General features: G+C 38.0%; 2 protein-coding genes across 4 annotated transcripts in view; one reads left to right on the top strand and one right to left on the bottom strand.

The window, feature by feature from the left end:
• Adsl (adenylosuccinate lyase) overlaps positions 1 to 6,097 on the bottom strand; it is a 33,912-nt gene extending 27,815 nt beyond the window's left edge. The window contains exon 1 of one of the 2 annotated variants that reach the window (XM_022081317.2): positions 5,964 to 6,097. In XM_022081317.2, the coding sequence (XP_021937009.1) occupies positions 5,964 to 5,969 (6 nt within the window). In that variant the 5' untranslated portion in view covers positions 5,970 to 6,097. Of the gene's footprint in view, positions 1 to 503; positions 979 to 5,963 lie in introns of those variants that run through there. The other variant, XM_022081316.2, reaches the window with a different exon arrangement.
• Positions 3,071 to 11,382, top strand: LOC110838262 (uncharacterized). 2 transcript variants are annotated; one of them, XM_022081299.2, is made up of 5 exons: positions 3,071 to 3,321; positions 3,635 to 3,985; positions 6,809 to 7,036; positions 7,414 to 7,751; positions 8,141 to 11,382. In XM_022081299.2, the coding sequence occupies exons 2-5, from the start codon at positions 3,983 to 3,985 to the stop codon at positions 9,642 to 9,644; spliced, it is 2,073 nt and encodes a 690-aa protein (XP_021936991.1). In that variant the 5' UTR covers positions 3,071 to 3,321; positions 3,635 to 3,982; the 3' UTR covers positions 9,645 to 11,382. The 2 variants fall into 2 exon arrangements, with proteins under 2 accessions (XP_021936991.1, XP_021936990.1); XM_022081298.2 differs by lacking the exon at positions 3,635 to 3,985.
• The last annotated feature ends 1,045 nt before the right edge of the window (positions 11,383 to 12,427 follow it).

Below are 12,427 nucleotides of genomic sequence, written 5' to 3'. Positions count from 1 at the left end.
ATAATTCTTTACCTCACAATTGCAATTTACAGACCTTTAGGGGATAATTGTTTCCTCCCTTAAGAAATTATTTTGTAATTTCCTAACAGAAGGTAAGTGCCATATTAAGTGGACCTGTATATTTCCATGGATCTGCATACAAATAATGAAGTAACCAATCACTTCAACATTTCTGATTTCTTTGGTATAGCTTAAAATCACTCAAATTAATAAATCAAGTTGATATTTATTGGCAGTCAATGTGCATTTATTGTGTTATTTAGAAGTAAATTCCCATTTCAAGTAAAATGTATCTGAATCATAATTACTACATAATCATACAGCCATAACCTCACGGCAGATCACAACGTTCATACTCAAAAAATACATTCGACAAGTTCAACACATGTAATCACTTTTAAGCCTCCAAGAATAAACAAAATTTGTGTGACCAATTAGAATCAGTTACCTTATGAATCACACGATCGCCTAAAGAAGAAACATTAATGAATTTAGAACGGTACCTTCTGTGCTTTAGCGAGGTAAACCCACAGCTTGCGCCAAGTAGAGAATTTCTTCATGTCACTAAAGTTGTACTGCATTTCCTTCGACGCATACCGTGTTGAGAGTGGGGATCGATAATTACAGAATTCATTATTTTCACTGTATCCCTCATTCATTTTTAAATACTTTCACTAAACAAATTACACCGAAACAACGCAGTTATAACCTATACAGAGCAGACGACGAACCGCTCTACAATGCTACCACTACTGACAAACTAATATGTCCACTTTGGGGTACTTTATATGCTGCTTCTCTATGTTCTTCTTCTTCGTTTTATAATCACAAGTAAACCAAAATTATTCTTTATTTTTATATCAAATACGATTTTCCAAAGAAGGACGAACCCAATGTAACTGCATGGTACCGATAATTCACTTCATACGTAACACTGCCCATGTGGAAATAATTGACGTATGAGAATCGCACGTTTATTTACCCACTGAAGTCTATTACGTAAGACAATGGCCCGATGACCCTGACCTATAGAAAAAATGAGAGATCGTAAGGTTATCTAGCGATAAAATGAATGAAAATAATAAAAAAGCCTGTCCTCTTACAGTATGTGACCGAACAATAACCTCGGTGTCTGATACATTAAACACGCATCCAAAATACTGACACACTTGAGAATTTTTCACACGTCCCCATTTAAATTCAATGCCTACAAGGTCATATTATCTTTATTAACTGCACTCAGTTCCCACATTGAATCACAGAAATTTCAAATTCACATAATATAACCTTAAAATATTGGTTAAAATTACAAGTGCCAACATTTAACAGTGTGACATGTAATAGAAACTTCAATGTATTATGACGAAAATATTTCAAACGATTGGTGTGAGATATAGACGTAAGTAATAAGAACATAATGTGATCTATATTCAGTTAGTTATTTACTATGCCACGATGAAACTTTTGTTGGTGCAAAACTAGGCATACAATATATAAATGCTAAAATGGCAAACTTCAACATGCATCGCAGGAAAAAGGCAGTGTTAGGCTGAGATTCATTCTTTCAACAATACATGTCAATAAAAATTATAATTATATTGAAATGTAAGTAATGCTGGTAAACTTCACTGCGTAATTTGTTACCTACATGAATGAAAGCTAACGATGTTTTACTACGGAAACTCTTGATAAAAGTACTGACCTAATTATGAATGCAAATCACAAATACATCAATGCCGTGTTTTAAACGTTAATGCTTGAAAGGTCAACTGAAGGAGAAGCAAACAAAACACGAACAAATTTGTCAGCTCAAATTCGACCACTTAAATAAACTTATAAATGAAGAAGTTTCCCAGAAGAGTTGATAAGTTCTATCGTGTTAATAACTTCGTCCAACGCCATATTTATTTATTAAAACTTGGGTTCAAATTCACTAATTTCAGGTTATCGTGGCAACAAGAACGAAAATAGACTGTCTTCCAAGATACCGCGTCGTGTAGTTTGGTAAAAATCTAACCGACGTTTCGGAGGAGCTTAATGCCGCTATCATCAGGCGATGCCTGGCTTTTCTGGCAGACGCAAGGCCTCTACCCACAAGGATCTTCCACAACGACGAAGACACGCATTCATGCCTTGCTGTCAGCGAGACTTGAACTCATAATTATCACACACTGTTCGAGCGACCTCTACCCAAAGCTCCTGTAATCGGCAAATAATGAAAGAGGGACGAGAGAAGCGTTAAGAAAACTTTCCTTGCCAAATAACAAAGCTTTGTCCGTTCACTGTCCCTTCTTACGTTCATACGACCTGGCATCGAGATAACAACACAAGTTGTCAGTGTACCGTAGGCTGATAAAGACCCCACGTGATATATAACGTGCGAAACCAAAGAGCGGACTAAATTGAGTTCAAAGCTCGCACGTTCTGGGGTTTTAAGAGAAATTTCGACAGACAAATGTTAACAGACCTAAAAATTAGAGTAAAAATAATCATGAAATACAGTGCGAAACCTTGGTGTTGAGAAAAGGGGCACTGGTTGTTTGAAAGCAGCACAAATGAAGTTTCTTCGATCTATATTGGCTATTGCAATACCAGATCACCATGCAATACAAACATCGGAATTTACCATTAGCGTAATCAATCCAAGGATGATGAGATATGCTTGTGATGTAGCATGTAGAAGACGAAGAAACGAGAAATGCACACAAAATCTGTTGGAAAACCTAAAGGAAACCCATAGCGGAGATTTAGGCGTAGACGAAAGGATAATATAAAAGTTAACCTTAAAAAAATGTATGAGAATGTTGAATGTATTACTCTGTCTCAGGATAGGGTAAGTGACGAGTTATATTCAACACGGCAATGAACCTTCGAATTACATAAAAGACGGTTCATTTATAGACCGGAAGAGTAACTATCAGCTTCTCAACGACTCTGCTCCATAGAATTACATTGGTCAGGTAGTCAGGCGAAACCGAAAGAGACAGACAGACAAGCCGTGTCGCCTTGTCTCAACTCCTAAGCAATATCAATTACGTGTTCATGTGTTCACCTTGCGGGGGAGAGGGTCCTGGTGGGAAAGTGTCTGTTGACGGTAATGAGCAATTCTTCTTCAGTCACAATACAGACATCACAGAGTCATCATGCATGTTGATTTGTAAAGTCAAAGAATTTCTGTATGCTTCAAGAAGTGAAAGGAATATTCTTCACGTGTTCGGGGCGGAGAAGTTGTAACAAAGACGAAATTGCGTGATTTTCGTTGCGAACGAACAAGAAAGTATGGTTTGTGACAAGATAGTAGCTGTTAAAGTGCTCGAGCTGGTAAGTAAGCTTATCACGTCGATTGATATGTTGAGACAGCGGATGTTTCCATAACGGAGTAGCTGTAAGATGCCTCAGGCCATAAACCCGAAAACGATTCAATTTTAAAGTAATTCACATTGTGAGTCAAAGAACAATTTTATAAAATTAACACATAATGGGTAGGTCGTGTCGGAATGTTGCATTTCCAAAAAAACTGCTAAATGGATTTCGATTAAAATTGATAGTGGGAAGTCTAGATCGATCTTTTTCTTACGTAGACTCAAATACACTTCAAATGAAGTCGAAATTAAACTTTACATTAATTTTTCAGAAAACTATACAAAGAAGAGGTTCATAATACGTTATCTTCAAAACACAGTGTTAGGGCGACCAAATCAAGGACAATATATGAGCGAGACATGTAGCACGCATTGATAAAGCGATAAATTCATTATTATTACCTGCGCCAGATGATACAGGCTAGGAGTGAAAATGGAACAGCGGTGGGATGATACTGACAGGGGAAAACAGAAGAACTCGGAGAAAAACCTGTCCCAGCGCCATTTTGTCAACAAAAAACCAAATGGAAGCCGGTGACTAACCGCCTGAGCTATGATAAATGCCCGCATTTTACCCGAAAAAATGAACGGAGGTGTCCACTTGACAGAGCTAGACGTACATGGTAAATATTATAGATCTTCAATAAAGAGGGTTTGAGAATGTGGATTGGATTGAAGTGGTTCAGGGTAGCGATCGGTGGCGGGTTGCTGTGAACACGGTACTGTACTGAATCTCTGGATTCCATGAAATTTGAGGGAGAATTTCTTGACTAGGTGAGCGTACTATCAAATTCAAGGGCTCGGCTTCATGGAGCTAGACACTTTCTCATTTTATAAACTTTTCTGTAAAGAAAGCGTAAAAGAACTGTAAAGAGAGGTTTCCAAGTCCGATTTCAGGTTCCTACGGTGGCCACTATGAAGACGACCGTCTTCTGGGTTGTAGCGCCGTGCAATCTGGCGTTCGCCCTGATGATGGAGGCAGCAAGAACCTCTAAAACGTCGGTGAACTTCTGCCAGACTATACGGTGCTACAACCCAGCAGACAGCCAACTTCATAGTGGCCACCGTAGGCATCTGAAATCCGACTTGGAAACCTCTCTTTACAGTCACAGTTTAATACATCATCCGACGAAAGGAGTTCGTGGCGCATTGACAATTCTTTGTAGATTGTGAAATAGCGAAACGAACTGTCCTCTGACTCAATTGCGATGATTCACAGGAAGTACTAACTACAGTACTGTAACATGTCTTCCCTTCATTATTGTTGAATTGTTTTGATGGAAAATTCAACTTGCTTCTTGTTAGGAAGCTTAACAGTGAGAATTTCATTAGATTCATATCTGCCGTACAAATCACTTGTTTACACACATTTTCACTTCAGTTTTCAGTACCGTGAAATACCTGTCTTGTTGTTTCGGCTACTACTTAGCCATCATCAGGTCTGTACTTAAGTTACTGCGAAAATGAGAAGAAAATATTGAGATGGGTTTTTATACCGGATGTGGCCTGGATTCATCTGGTTCAGGTAGGGAAGAGTGGTTGTCTTTTGTGAACTCGATAATGCACATGCCAGTTTTTTGAAGTATCTAAAACCACTCGTTTCGAAAGTAAAAAGACATGTATTGGCACTATCGTACACATTTAACGGCGGAAGTCACATTTAGCACCATGTTCCTGCCTGTTCAAATGCGCATTTAGAAATCTCACCGCCTACTGATAAGCGGACACCATAAACTTTATCAGGTGACGTGACGTGTATAGTGACTAAAACGGTCGACTATTCGTAGCCATGTGTACCTTCTCTTCGGTCTGTGAACCCAAACTTATGCCTCACACGTTTTTATTTTGATATAAAATTGGGCAAACTGAACAAATGTTTACGTATGGTGCAGTGGAGGTACAGCTCCACGAATTCTTGACCTCAGGTGAGTAGTCACCTTCATGCCCTGGCCGTTTTACTCACTGGAAAAGAGGACTGGATACTCCATAGCCCAGTCACTATACTGACTGTCGTATTGGTACTCCTGTTATTTAATATATTTGTACATTTTTAAATTTACATGGCTGAACACTGAATTTTTGTTTCAAACAAAAATTGTTGACAGTAACAGAATAAATATTTTATATCCATAATTTATTTATCTCAAGTAACATCTAGTAATTTCTCTGCTTTCCTTATTTTGTCATGAAAGCTATGCAGTGAATCTTCATGTCCCATTAAAGGTGGGATATTTCTTTGTCTGCCTGACTGACCTACTACCATATTCTTAAAAATGATTTCCCTCCGTGGAGTAAAAACTTCAGTCTAAGTTGTATAATAAATTATTTACGTATTATTCCAACCACGTCTATCTCGGCCTGCAGATGGAAACATTAAATACAAGGCATGCATCATGGTTTACGTAACTTTTGTGCGCTGAAATTGTGACAAAGGAATATTTTCTCATGTCTGATACTCATTCTTAATTTGTGTTTCACGAATCTGTGGGAATACACTGATGTGAACTATATTGGTACTACAAAGACTTCTTTGCCATTACAATGGAAACATGTTCATTCTTAGGTGTAATAATTAACGTTAACCAAGAAGCCGAGGCATACCTGCATTCAAGGTCTGGCCACTCATCCATTCCGACCTCCTGCCATGTTATATGGCGGAAAAGCACGTAAAGGTGAAACAATGCCTGTGTCAAGGCATTCTGGGCATTAGCTTCACTCCTTCCTTCCTGCACACACTGGGCAGCAAAACACAGATACAATTTAAAATCATTTTAAGAATATTTCTTTGAATATAACTGGAAGTTTAAAGTGCATGAAAAAAATTATGAAATGTCAGTTCTCTTAATTATAAGCAGCACACAGACACGTTACAAAAAAAAATGTGTTCAGGTTCAAATGTTGGCTCACAGACCAACTGTCCTCCACACAAATGCTGGAATATTACTTTAAAGTAGACCACGACCACTTCCTTCTGTAGCCTATTCAGTTCACTAACCACCCCATCATTTGATGCAACATAATCCCAGTAATTAAGCACCATAAAATAAGTAAGTATAGTTATCCATCACCATAGCGTGTTTTGTGTGTGTGTGGGGGGGGGGGGGGCATGTAGGTCAAGTTCATGCAATCTAGAGTTCGGAGTTGGATGGCGGTTGGTCAGCATCGAGCTCAGGTCACTTTACCACAAAGTAAACAGCCCTAACACTCATCGTTATTAGGAGGCTGGGTGGGCCCTGGAGCTGATGGTGGTAAAAACAAAAGCCTCTGCCCCTACCACAAAACAAATCTTGGTCTTGCAGCCCACATCCAGTAATCTTACCAGTTCTGCGTGTAATTGCCACAAAATATTGTGGCATCATCTGTTGGCTAACTTGAGAGATGAGATCGAATTTTATTACTAATTCGACCATTTCTGAAAAGACTCGGATGAACACTCTCTCATACAGCTGCTGTGCTGCACGTGCGTTATCTACAAGAGAGTGACTGATGACGAGGCCTTCCGCACCTTCTACCTTTTGAAGAAGTTGTCTCGAGAGTGGCCTTTGCTCAACAATGTCACGTGGGAACAGAACGGAGACTTCTTCACAGACATTGTATTCGGCAGTTACATCATCATCACATTGGGTCTTCTTATTGGGTACCTCTGTGGTGAGCTTAGAAATGGCAGGAAAATGGTGAGTTACCGAGATACTTCCATTTCCCCTTTGCCTTCTTCATGGTGTTGTGCTTAAGCAAGGGGAAGATTTTAATCTGTTTCATGTGGCTATCCCATGAATGTGATCAAGGCCATTAAAAATGTTTGTCTTCATGAACATGTATCTCATACCCAGTGTGAACCAAGGGCTTGTCGTCATGTTAACGAACAGCTGGAGTAGAAACATTACGTCTAAAAACTATCTCTCTGTAAAGGAATGCATGAAACTTTACTGCCAAATCTCCATACTTCTTTATGATCAAGAGCCCAAGTGCAAGAGTAAGTTATTCTTCAGCATTAATTATTTACAATCATGGTAAACAAATTAACTGTAAGTCAGTTGTTTCTGGTTTGCAGGAAAAATTCTTCCTTGGAATGGGAGCTCTGCTTTTCATCATTGTTGGCAGCTTGGTATATGCGTCACTGGATTCAGTGCCTCCAGACCTGGTGGACAACGCTGCTGTTCTAGGCACACTGGCGCTATTCACAGGACTCCTCTTCCTCCTCGACATTGGTCTCAGCAGACCTAAACCTCCACCAATCAAACAGCTGTACAAGGCAACTCAAACAGATATTGCCTCCAATTCTGTTGATCTCCTAGATAAAGTACATCGAGTTCCTAATGGAAACAAAGTTATTGGAGAACTCCGGTCATCGCTCAAGACTCGAAGAAGAGCAGATGATGATGATTCCAGGTACGCATTAAATTATTTTGTAAAATTTTAAAGATAATTAGCCATTGGAGACATCAAGGCATGAGTGGCAGAACAATACTGAAATATCTTAAAAGAGGTCAGGCAGGAGTCATGGTGTGGAGTGTGTTGAACTGGTTCGGAACATGGTACGCATTCGTGGTGATGGTGGAGAACCTTCGGTTCCATAATACTCCGGAATTATTTGTGAATTAAAAGTAATAGGTCATCCAAAATTTTGCAGAACATCTCAGTAATTCAAATATAAACCACCATGATATGACTTTATCATAAATATGTTAAAATTTGTTGTAATCAGTAATCACCATTTTACAATATGGCAGCAAACTCAAATAAACGACATTACTTATAAACACATCTCCATTTACCAGGTACCCTCCCCATAGAGACTCAACCCCAGACTTGATGATGCAAGGACACAGTTTGAGATCCAGAGGAATAACTGAAGAACAAATGACACCTGAAGGTTATCGTCGTAACGGGCATTTCTCACCAGATCAAAGGTTGGATCATGGTAGGCAGTTACATGACAGTTCTGTAAGACAAGATCTGCGATTTCCTTCAGACCTTCAGTTAAGACACCAACCAGAAAGTCATCGTTCAGTTGACCGTATATCTTCAGACAAGGATCAAGAGCGACGTGATATTCCAACTAGAGACCAAAGACCATCTGATAGTCGTCATGGCCTAGATCACCGCACGTCTGAACAAGAAAATAGCAACTCCTCTTCAGGCGAGCAAAGATACTTGGAACAAGGCGAAATCAGTCAAAGGCCTGAGAGTATTACACCAGAACAGAAACACAGAACAAGACCCAGAGAAATGTATCGTGAGAGTGACAGTGATCTGGATGACCCCACACACATTCCAACTGTCTCCTTTCTCCTGACAGAAAGAGGTGAACCTGTTGAAGTGAGGCCTGGAGGTTCAAAACGCAGTCTCCGAATTAAACCACAACAAACAGGGAAAGGAAGTATTAAGGATACAAAACTTCTGCCCATGATGCCAGTAGCTTCCACATCAGAGGACATTATGGGCATGCAAAGGAAGAGAAGCATCATTTTAGCAGAGGATGAACCAAAACAGAAACACTTTGGACATGAAGAAACACGAAGTCCAGCAGCTGTTCCTGATGAGAGGGAAAAGGAAAAGTCTGCATTTGGAACTGTGACAGCTGGGAAAACCAAAGCATCAAGCAGCAGAAGTTTAGATATAGAAGCTGTAAGATTCGAAGATGTTTCACAGTCACCTTCACCTGACATTGGACATTGGCGTTATGACAGCCGTGATGCAAATATTGTTCGTCCAGAAAGAGAACTACCATCATCACCTTCAGATCCTGGTTTTGTAAGGTACACTGCTCACAACTGGCCTGACTCATCACCAAGAACTCCATCACATTCACCTGCTGATTCTGTAACACCTGGAGGATCCAGAGTACAAAACTGGCCTGATTCACAGCCAAGAACTCCATCTCAGTCCCCACAGACCTGGTCTGGATCAGCAGTATCATTTCATCAAGGACCTGAATCACATTCCAGAACTCCATCTCAGTCAGCACAAGAACTGTCAGAGTCCGTGTCCCGATCACCATTAAGTCACCAGGCTCATTGGCCACAGTCTCGCCCATCATCTGATGAAGGCGATTATGCAGCTGCTTTACCACCACCTCCACCATCAGAGCCACCTGCATCACATCACCAGCAAGTATCCAGTACTCGGCGATCTCGGAGTGCAAACCAGCGGCACGACGAGGAAGAGGAGGACAACATTGATGAAGATATTCCATCGGGAGGATCACTGACAACACAGCTGCTTCAGAAATGGCTCAAACAAAGAAAATCAAAAGCTGGGAAAACAAAATCAAATCCTTGAACGAGTAGTTCATTGCAAATCAAGTGAGAGAGATATGATTTATCACAACAAACAGTGCAAAATCAGAAAGAAATAGGAATGAAAGCCAGGAATGTTTCTGCTTGACATCCTGTTTCAATTAAAATGTTTTGTAGTTAATGATCAGGTGCTAGTAATTTTCATAGTCTCAGGTCATGTTTCCTTCTAAAGAAGAATGACAGAGCCTATAGACTGAATAATAGTAATAATTATGTCTGCTTTCATAATTTTATATATAACCCATCATAAATTTCAAAGTACTAAAACTATTATTTCAAAAGTAAATAAAGAATTTGCACTATTGCTGAAACAGTATTAGCCCTACAGAAGGCCAATGAGTCTGATTTGATCATTACATTGTCCCCAGTCAAACTGTAGCTTTTTTTAAAAAATATGTTTTGTATTTTTTTACACATACTCTACCAAGGATTTAGCAACAGCTGTTTGATATACAAAAGGGTAAAAGTTAAATGCATGTCCTAATCTTTAATTACTGTAAATAATAATGATGATGATGCAAAATGTGGCAAAAAATAGCACATTACTGAAAGAATGAGGGGTGAGGGGGCAGAGTGGAGGAAAGCCTGTTTTAACATGCTTTGTAACAGTTCTATGATCTTATGAAATACAGAAAATTAAGCCAATAATGTTGTACACAACTGTCTTCAGTGTGACTCTCTGGTACAAGAAATAACAAAAGGAACAACATCATTAAACTTACAGTAGCTTGTTTCATAATCTTTATGTTTTCAAGCATATAAATGTTTTCATTACTTCAGCCTTGAATAAATTAGATGCAAAGAATGTGAAACTTGACTTTAAACAGACTGGCTTTTAAAATCTATCTCATTGTCATAATAATTAGTACATTTTGTTATGCACAAAAGTTTTGAAACTTACTGAATTATGTCTTTGTTTCCTCAGACTTTTTCCATCCTCAAAATCCACTACTAACACAATAACACATGGGTCGATGGTAGAACACTCATATGATTTCTGATCATTCCAGTCATGTTGTCAGTCACATTAATTTTTCGGAATAGACCGGCAATTAAAACAGATCCATATTGTTTTGACAGCAGATATTTTAAAGTGTTTTCTTATCACCATAGGTGAAAAATATAAAACATGAAGGCCAAATGAATAATGACATGCCATATTTACTTCTTGGTTTTCTGATGATATTTTGTAAAAGTGTTGTAATTAGGAATGTAACATTTTATATTCATGAATATAAATTTTATGTAAATCGTTTTTTTAGGTTAAAATTATGTGAACAGTCTTGCAGCTTATCCTTATTAACCTTTAGACATTATGAACAATTTGTTAGGTTAAGCTCAGCATATGAATGGATTGATGATTTATTCATTTTGTGTCAACTATGTAGGAGATTTCTATCACTACCAACCCTCTTCTTCTACAACAAATTTCTGATTTTAATTTATAACACCAGAAACAAAAATGAAGAAAATATCCAGTGATTACTTCAGGTCCAAACAGTTTTTACAACTAGTGATCTTTTAGAATAATGAAATTAGCTGTGAGAAACTAATAGCAAAACATTATGAACTATGAGAAGTGTAATCATGCAAATATATTTATACTCAGTTTAACCACAGACTGTATTACTATCATGCAAAGTAATTCTTTGTAAATAATTTAATATTTATATTAATACAATTACATTTACATTTAATAATAAAAGATATTGACACAGGAACATGGTTTGAAAAAAAAATTAATCTAACCTTTAAATCCTGTCTGCCACATGATTTTAACAGCTCACTAACACCAAATGAAATTAGCCTCAAGATTAAGGTTTATGAGAGAGATTTATTAATCTGTGACTTTTTATCAGTGATTTTAATTTCACAGGGATTTATTTATAGGGTTGTTATATGGTATGGATGAAAGCGCTCATGGCTTGTCAGGAGTGACTGAAGTAAACCACAACAAACTTTAGGACAGCTGGTCTTCAGATCCAGATTTGTATGAGAGATTTCACTAAGTCTTTTATACAATGAAGGAAACAGAGAAAGTCTTGGATGCTTGAGATTATCATAATTTCATTTAATCACAGTTTACCTTAATTCATGTTCTTACTGAGTATAACTACCAACCTCTGGAAAATGTTTCACATTTAATTTTTGGAAAAGGGTAATTTCATAAACAACAGGAAATACTTTGCACAAATGAGGTCTCCTAGTTGTGGGAAATTTCAGCTTTCACTCTTAACTTATTTTGTTTGACCCACTTGCTGCTATCAGCTGAACAGTTAGACTCTATCCATTAGTTAAGTACTTTGTTGAAGCATGCAGATTGTGTATGTAACACAAATAACAAAACATAGAAATTAAGATAGAAACATCTGTGGCAAAAGGCAAGATAACAAACTCATAAAAAATAACTGTACTTTACAGTAAGATATTTCTTACTGTGTTCAGTCAGGAAAAGATGGGAAAGAAATAAAAAGAAAGTTAATATGTGCTGTGCCATTAAGAATATAAAACAAGCTTAATATTGAGGACACAGGCAGTAACTTAAGGTACTTCTTGCACAACTAATGAGGCAAGTAACAGACACACTCAATTTATAATCAAAACAACACTGCATTAAAGTAAAGAAAAAGAATTTTATTACATGCTACCAACATTTGCTAAATAAGTCATACCATAATGGGAATTAAATTGATGAAAGACTCTCGGGTAAGCCGCGTCAGGTGGCTGAATGGTGAACGAACCATTTATTCCACCAACGTTTCGACA

The sequence above is a fragment of the Zootermopsis nevadensis genome, unplaced genomic scaffold, assembly GCF_977971745.1.
Source record: "Zootermopsis nevadensis isolate Lab colony 2312 unplaced genomic scaffold, Znev_1.0 Znev_ptg000003l, whole genome shotgun sequence".
NCBI lineage: Eukaryota > Metazoa > Arthropoda > Insecta > Blattodea > Termopsidae > Zootermopsis > Zootermopsis nevadensis.
Note: the sequence above shows the minus strand (reverse complement) of the source record. Positions and strands in the feature narration are given on the sequence as shown.